We start from the raw sequence: 15,418 nt of genomic DNA, 5'->3' as shown, positions 1-15,418 counted from the left end.
TGTGCGACTCCCCCTAGGTCTGGTCGCACACTTTGTGCGACTGGGGGATTCTGGAAATTTTTTTTTATGAAAAATTTCTAATCAATTAATTACTTAACGAATCGTTATCATGCTTGTTTTGGTTCGCCATTGTTGTTCGATGTACGCTTTTAGCTTGTTTAAGTTAACATAGTGTTTTTATAGAGTTTTAGAGAGATGTTATAGTTTTTGAATTCGAAAATAATACAGGGAAAATCTTGGAAATTCATTATATATAGGGTGGCGATAAAATGAAAAAGGTAGCGATATTTTAGTAATACCCTACTACTAATCCCTTCCCATTTAATTTTTGCATACTGTCTAATACATCAGTTTAATCATAAATATCTCTATCTGTGTATAATTTAAAATTATAAAAAAATTTATTAACAAAATTTACATTGAGACGAATTAAATAAGATCTCACTTGACTATATTTTAGATAATATACAATTTTAATTATATTTAAGTATATTTATGCCGTATCCCTGTACCTGTATCCAATATTACGACAGAGTCCACGTATCCTAAAATTTCAAATTTGGCGTACCGGATCCTAGGATCCACAACCATATTCGAGTCCAAGTAACATAGAATGTAAGTATTTTATAATTTAGTTCTTAGATTGTTGAGTGATTTCATGTTTATCTTCCAATTAATTATTCCTTGTAATTACTAGGAGTTACAATTGATATATGTGATTATCTTATTGCTAAGTCAACTTGAAAAATCTGATTGTTTTGTAATTGTTTATCTTCCAATTGATCATTCCTTGTAATTACTAGAAGGTGAAAATTTTCTGATGTGATAAACTGATCTTTGATGTTTAGAAACTGGGAAAAGACTTTCATTTTGATTAAATGTTGATTACGTGATAAAAACTAAGTGTGGATGTGATTACTTGATTAAAAACCGGTTCTTTAGGTAAGGTTACAAGGATTAATAAGAAATAATACAAAGTTCGAATTTTACTTGGATAAATAAATAAAATGTGAGAATATGAAAAGTGGACTATAAAGATAGAATTTTTATGATTAAATTATTCTTAATTAAATTGTTAAAAGAAGAATGGATATCTATAAACCCAAATAAATACTCATATATATAGAAAAAGGAAAGAGGGTGTACATAAGTTCAAAAGGCAAAGAAATATCAAAATGGGCCAAAACTATCATCATAGTAATAAACCAAACAAATGTAGCTCTATAAGCTCAATTCAAAAAAAGAAAAGAAAGGAAAAAAAAAAAAAAAAAGAGATAATGAAGATCTGTAATTATAATACAACCTAGAGAAAAATAATAAGTGTAATGGTTAGTATGTATTAAAAAAAAAATTTAGACAACAGGTTGTGTTCTAGTAGCATATCCATTATGGGCATAACCATTAGTACCATTAGCATGATTTCCATGTTTATTTGTGTTATTATTCTTCCTCTTCATTACAACCATCCATGTAAATGCCTCAAGCACAAGAGCAATGGCTCCCAAAACAATAATGATTCCAGTGTAAATTCTCTTCCACTTCTTTTCAGGTTGCAATACTTTGTCAAAACCTTGGTATATGTTGATGATGCTCATGATGATCACTGCATACCCAATGCTGTGATGGTAGATGCTCCAATATAATCTGTACTTGTGATCCTTGTTTGGTCTTAGAAGCAAAGCAAACACCTATTTTTCAATCAAACAAAAATTGTCACATTTATATTATAGACATGTCGAAACAGACGATCAGTTTAATTGGATTTGACCTAAAGTTCAAGGCTTATTTTCATTCTTATTGCTATAAAATTAGCTTATACTCATTCGTTTCTTAAAGTTGTTCTCATTTGCTATTTTAGGTAGTTTCATTTACTGTTGCCCAATAAAATTTTTCTATTTATCACATATTTTGGACATAATAAACCTTATTCATCTTTTATATTTTATTAATCCTTATGGATCCCATATATGTTCCACCAAGTTCATTTTGATATTTTTATATTATTTATACTCTTTATATATATATATATATATATATATATATATATATATATATATATATATATATATATATATATATATATATATATATATATACATATATATATATATATATATATATATATATATATATATATATATACATATATATATATATATATATATATATATATATATATATATATTATGGGATTACCATATCTTTTCCAATAAGTTAATTTTTATATTTTTTTAATATTTATGGCAGGTGTTTACTTTTTTTTCATTAAATTTATTAATTTATTAAAATAATATATTTATCATTTAAAATAATTTATTTCTTTTAATTCGCATGAATATTTCATGTGTAAACAACTTTAAAGAACGGAGGGAGTCTATATATAACATTGGAAGTATTGGTCAAGGTAAAGAGATAACATAAAGATGTTACATTTGAGTATCACATCATAATCAAACAATGTGAACATAACCCACAAAGCTTAGATTTGAAGAGGAGAAAAAAAGGAGCAACACAGCGTATGGACCAAATTAGTGTTAAAGTCAGAGTTGAACAAAAGATTTGAAAGTAGACGAGAATCCTTTGATCTTGATTCTCTTACAAGTCATACTTTAGACATATTCACTATTTTACACTACTATTTAAAACTTTGTTTTGCAACAAAAAAAAAAAGAAAATTTTAAAGTTAATCAATTTTTTGTTTCTAAAACAAAAATAACACCAAACCAACCTAACTTTATTGACGGGATGGTCAACTATAATTGAGACATGCACCATTATTCGTTTGTTTACGAATATCTCGAAGTACTATTTTTGTCATCTCTTTTATGTACTTTATCCCAAGAAAATTATCAAATTAATCATGGGTGAAAAAAATTAAGAAAAGAAGATAAAGTGTTATTTTGTAGAAATAAGTTAAATGCATAGAATAAAAATTAAAAAATAAATAAATTGTAGGTCATAAGCTCATAACCGAAAATAAAAATGAAATAATTTAATGAGACGAATAAAAAATGGGCCGAATTTCATGAAACACTGCATATGCGACAACTAAAAAAATTCTTGATTACCATCCCAAACTTAAAACACAAACCAATACTCCCTCAAACCCTATGAAGTCTAAACAATGTGAAATGGTACAAAAATTAAAAAACTGATAAAGACATTATAATTGTGTGAATAGGAATATAAGAAATATAAATAAAGAAAATATGTAGTTTAAATATTAATAAAAATGACTGAAATATTATTCAACATGAAAATATTATAGAGTAAAAAGAATTGAAGTTATTGAACCAAAAGTAAAAAAATATGAGCAAAACTCACCAAGACAAAATATTTTCATTTTTCTAATTATTTAATACTTTATATTTTAAATAATTTTACAACAATTATGTGTGGTAATCAAGATTGAGGTGTTAGGTGAAGACGTTTGCTTTACGACCAGCTAGATTAAGTTTATAGGCAAGTGTCTTCTGTCTTGTAGTAAAAAAAAAGTAGCATGACATAAAATGAACTTTAGAATTAGAAATGTATAATTGCCATCTAGAAGGCTAAACGTCAAATCTTGAAATTTTATATGATCAACGCTTATTCCAATGTACAAAATTTCGTGTTAGTTGAGACTTGAGTTTACCTACCCACCTACCTACTGGCCCCATAATTGTTCCCAACTTAGTCAATATAAAGCCATTGTCGATTTCATGCAACTTCTAGTTTCCTTTTAAATCATATTTACGTGTTCATATGTGATTTGCACTAAATGAGTATGCATGCATTAACTATTTCTATCAATTGCGTTTGCATGAATACTATTCTATCCCCTAAAATTAGTACTCCCTCCGATCTTATAAATTAGTCCCATTTGCTTGGGCACGGATATTAAGAATTGTGTGAGGTCCATTAAAAAGGGTAAATAGTAAAGGGTAAATAGTAAAGGGTAAGTAGTGAAGGATAAGTAGTGAAGGGTGGTTGAGTAAGTAAGGTATATGGGGGTATATTCGTAATTACTTGTGTGAACTAAGGGTATTTAAGTAAAAAAGGATTGCCAAAAATAGAAATGGGACTAATTTAAAGGTTTTGCCAAATAAGGAAATGAGACTAATTCATAAGATCGGAGGGAGTATTATAAAGAAAATTGGTTTTTTTAAAGAAAAAAAATATACTCGATGATAAATGAAAAGAGATATTAAATTATCTGAATAAAATTAAGAAAAAACTTATGAATTGAACAATTTAAAATAACAAATAATACAAATTGTGTACGACGGGCAAAGTACATCATTGATTAAATTGTTATTTGAATTTAAGATAAACCATATTTGCTTTATTTTATTTTGTTTTTTTATTTTACTTTTTGCATGCTTTTCAAAGAAAATTTTAAGTTTTAATATTTCTAAATATGAATTACAAAAAATTTATGGTACTTTGTTTCAATATTCATGTTAAAATGTTTCATATTTGTTTCATTACGTCGAGTATTATTAAGGGACATATATCAACTTGCTTTTGAGTCTGACTTTTCACATATCGTTAAATTCTAAAAGTTAATAGTAGTATTCTCTCTGTTTCCATTTATTTTGCACCTTGTGGAGAATATAAATGAATGGTTAACATGAAGAGAAAAAATAAGTTTGTAAATGAAATTACAAAATGAGATTGTAATCATTGCTAAAAAATGAAAAAGTGTCAAATAAGTAGGACAAATTAAAATAAAAATTGGTGCAAATAAAGGGACAATTGAAAAGTATGAATTACACGATTACAAGCAAAAGGAATAAAATAAGCATGGTTCGTTAGTGAAATACCTGAAGAGTGGCTAGGCAGAAAAGGGCGATACCAAGGTTACGGTGAGTGTGGTAAACAATACCAGGAGAATCACTACCGAGTTTAAGGCCAGTACCCCAACCAGCAACTCCAATAATATAGCCAGATAATTGACACGTCACATGAAGGTAAAACCAAGCTGGATCTGCTGATTTAAATACCTTCACGTACCTTGCTATTATAGCTCCTATGGGCATTAGAATTCCCCAACTAATTGCATTTATCACTCCATGTACCTGTAATAACAATAATTAACATCACTCCATATACGTCATTATATTTCTAATTTATCTGCATTTTTCTTCATAATTTTACCTAAATTTTCATTTTGAGTTATCCTAAAATTATAGCTATAAATATATTTTCTTTTTGGGAAATGAACTTCATCTTCTAATAACTACGATTAAAACACAATTTAAACCGTTTATTTCACTTTTTCTTTCTTTCTCTTGATTTAATTATTCATTATACTATCGCAAACAAACAAAAAATACTATTAGTAAAAAAACTACAAAACTTAAATGGGCAAGGGCGTATCTAGACTCGGGCCGGCATGGGCCATGACCCGGGTCATGAAAAATAAAGTAGTTTGTTAAACTAATGTTCAATGTTCGAACCCACAACTTTCTATGCGCTATGATATACGTGTTTCTTACTAATTACACCATGCCAATAACAGGTCATATAATATTGGGTAACAAATTTTTTCTGAATTCGCCCCGGGCTGTAAGTTTGGACATATGGCATATATTCGTTGCATATTGGTGGTTGGAGAACAATTTTCAATTCTTTTTGGTCAGAATTCCAAAATTCTTTGGCTTATTCAAGACGGTGATAGCGCTATTAAGGCATAGACGACTTCTAATTTTCCAAATGTGAAAGGGTGCGTTGGGGTGGGGTGTTCTAGAAGAAGAGAGATAATTAGGAAAAATAAATTAAAAAAAAATTGAGAGTGAAATAGAGGGTGACGTTTTTGACACCAAAATAATTGGTTAACCTAATCATACACTTTCCTTCCCATGTTCCTACCTAAATAGTCGTTGCACTTTCACATTATATGTTTGCTTAAATTGTCATATATTGATTCATAATTAAGTATGCCAACCAAACACATGTACTAATCTTCTACTTTGCTAAGGTTACAAATTTACAACTCATTAACTATTTATAATACAAAAAAATATAACTAATCTTCTACTGAAATAACGTTGTAGAGAACATAAATTATCTAGACACTCACATATTTGACGAAAAAAGTCCATAGATTTGATTTCTATGAATGAATAAATTTATTTTTTAACAGTTACGCAACATGTTAGAATTATTATTTTAATATTTTTAATCTTGTATTGATATAATATATTGTTATATAAAAATATTTAAGTACGGCCCTTTTTGGAATACGGCATGGATACAATAATTTAATCCTCTACATTTAGATATTTCATGGAGGATTACATAATCAAAATTCAAAAATAAATATTAGAATAATGAAGCAGCCGATAGTGGACTAGTAGCATACAATTGAGTACTACTAGTAGTTTATAAGAATAAATGTAGTGAAAGGTACTTTAAAATAGACCACCTCAGCATAGTTGGTAGAAAATTCAACAAATATTTGAAATAAATTACAAAGTAGTGAATTTTCTATTTATTATAAATATACTTCATTAAATATAAAAATTTGGATGTGTAGGCTTATAATTAATAATATTAAGATACTAATTAAATTTTGATTATAAATTTTTGTGGTCTGATATTCAATAAGAAATATAAAATTTAGTAGAATTTTAAGAATATAATTAATCGGAGTAAATAAGCAACCCATTTAAGAACGTCTCTTGAAGCTGAGTATTATGCTACTTGTACTATAAAATTAAAAATTATTTAATCTACAATTATTAAGTTAAAAGCTTTTGCGAATTACAATTTCAAAGCTGTGCTTTTGCAAATTACAAGCTTCAACTTATAAAATTGAACACCATTACAGTCAAGTTAATCGAACCCAGTGACTTGGCAATTGCAAAGGCGTTCATTCTAATAAGTTGAAGGCTGTAATTAACAAATATAAATTTTGAGAATGTAATTTACAAATATCTTAATTTAAAACTGTAATTCGTAAAAAAGATTCTAGAACTAATTAAATAGGTAGTAGTAAAATGGGAATGAAACTTACATTTTTCCTATGAAGTCTAGCAACAGTAACAGTACCAGAAGAAGTAGCTTGTCCAGAAAGGAAATTAATGGAACCAGTGGAGACTTTATTAGCATTATTAAGGGGATGCTGCACTGGAACGCCACTACTCAATGGACCCACTTGCCATACCTGATTCACAGTTGTTCTTGGTGGCTTTATGGTTGCAAATATTATCATGTCATTGCTTGAACTTGTTGCCGTTAAGTTGTCCACCTGTAGTCAATTTTTGTGTCACTCACATGGATTAGCTTATTAGAAGTATTTATTATTATATCTATTTTAATTCGGAAAAAGTTTCTCATTAATCAATTTTACATTTAAATGATTCTCTGACCCATGATTTTAGCTAATGTTATATCCACATTGATCTTAGTAATCTCACAGAAAAGAAATAAATATTGAAGGGATCGTACTATTTTTTAGTTGATACATGTATTCAACATTTTTACAGTTATTTTTAAATAATTCAGTATAATCATACATTATACTAAAAAATTTGGAAAATTTCAAATGCCAAATGAAACGTACTTATTGTCTAAAACTTAAAATGGCATTAGATGTAGAACAATATTTCTACTATTAAAATATCTTTGACTAAAATTTATTTATAATTAAATTGAGTAAATTTGAAAATATAATATACTGCATAATATATTGTTGATAATTTCCAAAATTATAGAGTAAATTTATACATATAACTTTTACAATTGAGTGTTTCTACTGCATAATATATCTGACTTTATTTTTTTAATATTATATATTTATTCGAATGCAAAAAAAACCGTGCATTGCACGGTTCCTACACTAGCTTACACTCTCAAATTTCAATTATATAGGTATGTCACTGCTTTTCTTTTATGATTTATTTCTGTCTATCAATGAATTAAAAAACTAATATTATTTATTCAATTTAAATAGGAGTAGTCTACTAAAAAAATTAATAGTAGTATTTTTTATTTATAAATGTATATCTTTAGATGTTTTAAATTGATGCTCAAATTAAAAAGAATGTATAAAATGATAAGCAATTTTTCAAATACATCTGAAATTGTAGATGAGACAACAATATTTGTTTTTACAAAAGAAGAAAATGTTTAAATTTTTGTTTAGTAATAGTAGTATATACTTGTATAAGAGTACATATTTGTTTTTACCATTTGTTCTCATAATGATGGTGATTTATAACCCAAATAAACACATTTTCTAGAAGAAACATCATGATTAAGTAATGCTGACATCATCTAAACTTTTCAAAAGAATTGCCTTTGTTTGACTTTGAAGATTAATTCTAAGTTTTACACCTACATTAAACAAGAATTTTATACTCCATCCATGATCCATCGAACACATAGAGTCTCATTTCTTTAAGTAGGTAAAATCATCATAAATATTCTATTAATAATTATTTTTTATTCAAATTGTACATTTGACATTTTACTTATACTGAGCCCTCTTCAATAATTTAAAAAGGCTCCTGCAAAATTTTTATTTTATATCTAGTGAATATATTTATTTTATTTATAAATGATATACTTCTTTTTTTATTAACTTTTTCCAAGAGAAAAAGGAGGTCAATCATCTCATGCGCCCTGAAAGACCTGTCTACTAATACATTAATTTAACCTATAATGTTGTTAATTATGAATAATAAATAGTAAAAAATAAATATTAATAAATATTTCCTTCATTATCAATACTTACTACATTTCTTTTTACACCATTTCTTTTTACACGTAATTCAATATATATTTTAATATTAAATATCTTTCTTTTCCCTGAATGAAATGTAATTAAAATTACATATTAAGAAATTAGATTTTAAAACGAATAAAACAAAATTTCATATGACTATATTATTTCTTATGCATGAGTTGAAATTATTTAAATAAGATTGAAGATGAATAATACTACTATTAAAATGTAGCGAGTATTATAGAACAGAAGAAGTACAACTAAATCGGCCCAAACTATTGAGGCCGTCTCACCATGAGACGACATCAATTAAATCGGCTCAAACTCTAAAAAATAACTGCTGCCTTATAGAATTCTAAATTTCATTGTTTTTTAATGTTTAATTAGTAATGGGCTTGATATATGGATTCATTCCACGGTCAAACGGTCTCATACAAGATTTGTTGAGTTGCTGTACATACATTAAGATTAATTTAATAAATTTTCACTTAATAGCTCCATATTTTAACTTGTATCTAATATTTTAAAAAGATCCCAATATAAGATAAGTGTCTTTAATTGATCCTTGTATTTATATTTTCAAAAAGAATCAAAGATTAATTATATGATATGATATTAATACAGAATTCGTAAATAAAAATAAAATAAAAAGGCAGAAACCAACCTGGAAACTGAGTGTAGATTGAGAGAGACCAGAAATAGCAGTAGAAGCAATAGAAGAGGTAAAAGCTTGGACACCACTACCGGAAGAGTTCTGGAAAGCAACCAAAGATTGTGCTCCAGCCATTCCTGAGCTTGTTGGATTAAGTGCCCAAGCGATCCAATTTGACGACGTCGTTCCAGTGACTCTAAAAGCAATATTAGCTTTGTTTGTGGCCGAATCATATGTCCAGTGCAAGTAAGAATTCAGTACTGGAAGATCGGTACAACTCTGAAATTTCGCATTGTTTCTAAAGGAATATGTTTTACATGTTTGCGCCAAACTAGTTGTACATAATACACCGATTAAGATTGCAAAAATCAATGAACCAATTCCAGATCTCATAATTGCGAATTAATCAAAATAGTATGATGAAGAAGTTTTAAGTTTTTGAGAGAAGGAAGAGGAAGGAAAGGGATCAAAAGGATGAAGAAGTAATTGATCAATTAAGAGGAAAGGAAAAGGATGGAAATATATAGAGTTTTTGATTGTGGAGAAAGGGAAAGGTAGGAAGGTTCGACTGGGTATTTGGGTTTGGTGAGAGGAGTTTGATCAAGTTGTAGTAGTTTGTAAGAATCAAATAAGAGATGGAGTAGTTGACCAATTCTTTCTTGTTAATACTCGGTTTTCAAACAAGTTCTTTACGAGAACGTGGCAAGCTGATACGAATTTATACAAGCAGCCTATTAAAAAAATTAAAAAAAAAACTAAAATTTAAATTGTATAAAGTAGCGTTTTTTTATAAGTTTGGACCGACACAATTAACTTATTATTTTAATTAGTATTTTAATTTAGTTTATAAATTAAAATATAGACAAGTGAGATTTTATTTAATTCATTTCAATGCAAATATAGACAAGTAATATTTACTTTTTATAATATTTCGTTATGTATAATGCAAAGATTAATAATATTCACTTGTTATAATATTTCATTATGTATAATAAAAAATATTAAACATTAAATAAGTATATTATATAACGTGAAAAAGCAAATATCTCCTTTTCAGTGAATTGGAGGGACTAGTAAAAAATTAAATTAAAAAAAAAGAAAAAGAAAAAAAGTGGTGGTCTTTGGTGGGAATTGGCGAACATAAGCTTACTCTTTCCATTCAGACTTAATTTAACAGCAAGGTCTAAGGAGTATATGAACTAATGGAATTTAATAATATATTTAATGTTTGAATCAATTTTGTAACAATTTTTAATATACATTTAGAATTTTGACTTTGACGTATATTTGTACTTCAATAAAGTAATGAAGAACCTTTCAAAGAAAACGTACTGAAGGAGTTTAGTATTGTTTTTTTGGTTACCTAATGATTTTCAGTTAATTTGCATTTTATTACTTGTTAAAAGTAATAATATGTACCTAAATTTCTAGTGGTTGTATATTGAAAAATGAAAAGTCAAAAAATAATCTATTACTATTTGTTCTTTTATTATATTTTCAACGCTTAAGTTTTATTTTACTCACCTTAAAAAAATAACGCGATTCTTATTTGTCGCCATCTTATTAATTTTATCGCCACCCCTTCGAATGAAATTACGAATTTGCCCCTGAAATTTAAAAATTTACAAATTTGCCATTGGAGTTAATAACTTTTCATTTTCATTTTTTTAAATTTTTTTATTATTTTTATTTGTATTATTATTATTATTATTATTATTATTATTATTATTATTATTATTATTGTGGTTGTTATTATTATTATTATTAAATTATTATTTTTGTTTTAATTATTATATTTAATTTATATTTTTAAATGTTATTATTATTATTATTATTATTATTATTATTATTATTATTATTATTATTTAAATAAAAGTTACTTAAAAATTAAATTAATTAAACAAAAGAAATTTTATAAATCGAAATTCAAAAAAAAAAAATTTTAAAAAAAAATAAAAATTTCCAGTCGCACAAAACGTGCGAATGTACCTAGGTCGAGTCGCATGTTTTGTGCAACTGGTAAATTTTTTTTTTTTTTTGAATTTCGACTTATAAAATTTCTTTTGTTTAGTTAATTTATTTTTTAAGTTACTTTTATTTAAATAATAATAATAATAATAATAATAATAATAATAATAATAATAATAATAATAATATCAAAAATAATAATTATTATAATAACAATAATAATAGTAATGCCCAAAAATAATAAGTAACTAAATTTGTAATAACAATAATAATATAAATATCAATAATAAAAAAAAATTTTAAAAAATGAAAATGAAAAGTTATTAACTCCAATGGTAAATTTGTAAATTTTTAAAGTTCAGGGGTAAATTCATAATTTCATTAGGAGGGGGGTGGCGATAAAATGAAAAGAGTGGCGATAAATAGTAATGCCCAAAAATAATAAGTAACTAAAAATTGACATGATACAAACAAGTAACATGATAGTAGTAATAAAAACTAAATTAAAAAAAATAATTTATAATATTCAGTTAAATAAGTTTATTACAATAAAAATAAATTTAATTTACCAAAAAATAAATCCATTTGAACAGAGTCTTAATTAAGGATCTCTAATTTTAATGTCATTACTATAAAGAAACATAATGTCTGCTTGTCATTATATACATTTCACATTCAACTACCTAAATTAACTTTATAAAAAAGAAACACATCATTTTTCAATTTTTATCAAAAAATTTGGTCAGTTTGGTTTTAACAATTTTTTTTATTTTCACCTACTATCATGAAAATTTTAGATATGATATGGTTAGTAGACCTGTCAAATATGAACCCGACCCGCTAAACCCAAAAAACCCGACCCGCAAAAAGTGGGTTTTGAACAAATATTTTTAAAAAGTGACCCGTTTAACCCGCTTTTTTAAACCCGCAAAAAATGGGTCAAAAACGGGTCGGGTCGGGTCTGACCCGTCGGGTTTAACCCTTAAAATTTAAAAATTAAAAGAGGAAAGAAAGGCGCTTCATTCATTTCATCCAGCCGGCCCTAATCTGCGTTGTTCTTCATCCTCACAAGTCACACCTCACTCCTCAGGCGATCGTTCCTTCTTCAGAGTTCTTCTTCATCCTCAGTCATCATCTCCGTTCCCAGTCATCATCAGCCCTAAATCTATGGGACGTCGAGCTTCAAGTAGTAGCCGCCGCCGCCCTCCGTTCCCACGAAAAGGGTGTTCAGACTGTTCACCATCACCTCTTGGACAATTCTTTTCTTCTTCATCATCTCCCACTCCTCAAGAAGGTAATTTGAAGTACCAATTTCATTTGTTTACTTGTTGATTTGTAGTTAATTTTAGTTTGCGTATTCGGATTCTGGCAATTTCAGTATGAATCGCTGTTTTCTTCGAATTCCTCGCGAATTTCTGGGCGTGTAGGTTCCAGTTTCTTCGAGGTTTTAACAATGTCGAAGAAATTGTTTAAATTTAATTATATTTTGGTGCTTGGTTTTTGTTGTTTGATAATAGTCTCTGTATTTTCTGGATTGTTGTTTGTTGTTTGCTTAAATTTAATTGTTGTTTGTTTAAATTTCATTGTCTGCTTTTTAAGTTGTTCTGGATTGTTCTGGAATCTGGATTGTTCTTGATTATTGCTCTGCTTTTCAAGTTTAAAGTTTGGAATTTGGATTGTTCTTGGATTGTCCATTGTCTCCCTAGAGTGCTTTTCCGAAATGGCCCTAGCAAGATCAAGCATTTTCCAAGCTAAGTCCAAGTCAGACTCCTCCTCTTCCTCTGCTTCAGCAAGTTCCTCTGTATCGCTTTCCTCGTTTCCATCTCCCTCATCCTTGTTGTTAGCTATCATTAAAGAGAAAATTCCATCAGGAAAATACTGCCAAAATAATAGTGAGAAAATTTGCAGTTAATGATATGTCTTCACATAACTTTTGTTCAAAAATGTTGTTAAAGCCTCCTAATAATAGAAACATGAACATGTGTTGATAAAATTAATGGGATATATTATAAGATCGATTATAGAAAAACAATAATGGAGTTTATATTATCAATGAGGACAAGTTGAAAGGAAGTTCAATAAATGTTGAAAACTTCTGCTAAACAATTAAAATTGATCAACATCTGCATAAATCAAACTTCAAAGGCAAATGATGACACTTTTAGACCCAAATGCTAATATAATGAACCTGTAATCTACATTGTTTTGTAGGAGTTGAGCCAAATGATGATAGTAACAATCCTGGAACAGATGGAAGTTATGGAACAGATGTTGAGACTCCTAACATTGGGCAAGAAGCTACTCCAACATTCGGAACTCGCAAGAGAAAATGGACATCAGATTGTTGGGACCATTACAATACTTTCGATGGTGATGAATTCGCTGATAAGAGGCCAAGAGCTTACTGTAAGTATTGTAATAAAGGACCTATCTTTGCCGACTCAATGTATGGTACTACTAATTTTAGACGTCACACTGAATCTTGTCAAGCTCGTGATAATTGTGATATTCGTCAAATGCTCTTAGATAAAAAAGCTAAGCCTGTTTTGAAATACAATCCTATTGAGTACAAACAAAAGGTTGCTTTGGCTATCATTAGGCATGGATATAGTTACACTTTTGCTGAGCATGAAGGGAATAGGGATATCCATACATATTTAAATGAAAATTGTAAACCAATATGTCGAAATACAGCTAGGAATTGGACTATTAAAATTCATCAAAGGGAGAGAAAACAATTAAAAAAGGCATTACATGTTATCCCTGGAAAGATTTGCTTGACATCGGATATGTGGTCCTCAATTGTTGGTCAAGGATACCTTTCTTTAACTGCTCATTACATAGATGAGAATTGGAAGTTGCACAACAAGATACTTAATTTCTGTCATGTTCCTCCTCCTCATAATGCTCAAGTGTTACATGATACTATTCTTGATAATCTGAAAAAATGGGGAATACATAAGAAAATATTTTCCATTACTTTAGATAATGCTAGATGCAATGATAATATGCAAGACTTGTTGGCAGATAGTCTTTCTGTTTTTGGTAGCTTGCCATGTGATGGTGAATATTTTCATGTTCGTTGTGGTGCTCATGTGTTGAACTTGATTGTTCAAGATGGATTGAAATGTGTTAGTGATTCTTTGAGTAAAATTAGGCAATTGGTTAGACATTGGACTTCTTCGGAAGCTAGGAAAATGAAATTTGCTGAATGTGTTTCTGGAGTTGGTTTGGATTGTTCTACAGGTCTTTTGTTGGATTGTCCAACGAGGTGGAATTCTACATTCATGATGATTCAAAGGGCTTTGGTATACAAAGTTGTTTTCTCTAGGTTAGGAAGATCGGATACATCAACTTCTACTTTAACTGAGGAAGAATGGTCTAGACTTGCAAAAATTTGTGATCTACTTAGGCCATTTGACCTTATTACCAAGCAATTTTCGGGAAGGAATTATCCAACAGCAAACTTGTATTTGATGAATGTCTGGTCAATTGAGTCTCTCATATTGAGTTATTGTAATATTGAGGATGAGTCGATAAGCAATATGGCGAAGGGCATGAAGGCTAAATTTGATAAGTATTGGGAAAACTATAGCATGATTCTTTCCATGGCTGCCATTTTAGATCCTCGCTTAAAACTTCAATATGTGAAGTTTTGTTTTGTGCAATTAGATGGTAGAAGTGCTGAATATAAGACTGAGAAAGTGAAAGAAAGTCTCTTCAAGCTATTTGAAGAGTATTCACAAGTTGATATTTCTCCCCTTGATTGTACTAGAGTTGGAAGCGGGAATGCAAGTCTTACTGTAAGTTTTCATTCTTAACCTTTTGATATTATGTTGTACTTAAATTTGTTATTCAATAATTATTAATAGAAGTTCTCTTGTTTTGTAGGCGTTTTCATCTTATGAGAATTCTTCTTCTCAAGGTAGAACACAACTAGATGACTACTTAGGTGAGCATAAATTGGATCCTTTGTCGGATTTGGATGTTCTTGGTTGGTGGAAGGATAATGCTAAAAGGTTTCCACAAGTTGCAAGTATGGCAAGAGATTTGTTAAGTATTCCAATTACTACTGTTGCTTCCGA

General features: G+C 28.4%; 1 protein-coding gene across 1 annotated transcript; it reads right to left on the bottom strand.

The window, feature by feature from the left end:
• Nucleotides 1-1,095: 1,095 nt before the first annotated feature.
• On the bottom strand, nucleotides 1,096-10,050 carry LOC130805277 (cytochrome b561 and DOMON domain-containing protein At5g47530-like). The gene is made up of 4 exons (XM_057669972.1): nucleotides 9,378-10,050; nucleotides 7,001-7,234; nucleotides 4,806-5,060; nucleotides 1,096-1,688 (listed from the first exon to the last, which is right to left on the bottom strand). Exons 1-4 carry the CDS (start codon nucleotides 9,756-9,758, stop codon nucleotides 1,353-1,355), a joined length of 1,206 nt encoding a protein of 401 aa, XP_057525955.1. The 5' UTR covers nucleotides 9,759-10,050; the 3' UTR covers nucleotides 1,096-1,352.
• Between the last annotated feature and the right edge of the window lie 5,368 nt (nucleotides 10,051-15,418).

The sequence above is a fragment of the Amaranthus tricolor genome, chromosome 2 (genome assembly GCF_026212465.1).
Source record: "Amaranthus tricolor cultivar Red isolate AtriRed21 chromosome 2, ASM2621246v1, whole genome shotgun sequence".
Taxonomy (NCBI): domain Eukaryota; kingdom Viridiplantae; phylum Streptophyta; class Magnoliopsida; order Caryophyllales; family Amaranthaceae; genus Amaranthus; species Amaranthus tricolor.
Note: the sequence above shows the minus strand (reverse complement) of the source record. Positions and strands in the feature narration are given on the sequence as shown.

Bases quoted from the DNA above. Each gene is read 5' to 3' on its own strand.
- LOC130805277 (XM_057669972.1), bottom strand. From the start codon at position 9,758: ATGAGATCTGGAATTGGTTCATTGATTTTTGCAATCTTAATCGGTGTA. The intron at 7,235-9,377 runs GTTGGTTTCTGC...AATTGACTACAG, and splicing joins AATCTACACTCAGTTTCCAG to GTGGACAACTTAACGGCAAC. The intron at 1,689-4,805 runs GTATTTCACTAA...ATTGAAAAATAG, and splicing joins TCTGCCTAGCCACTCTTCAG to GTGTTTGCTTTGCTTCTAAG.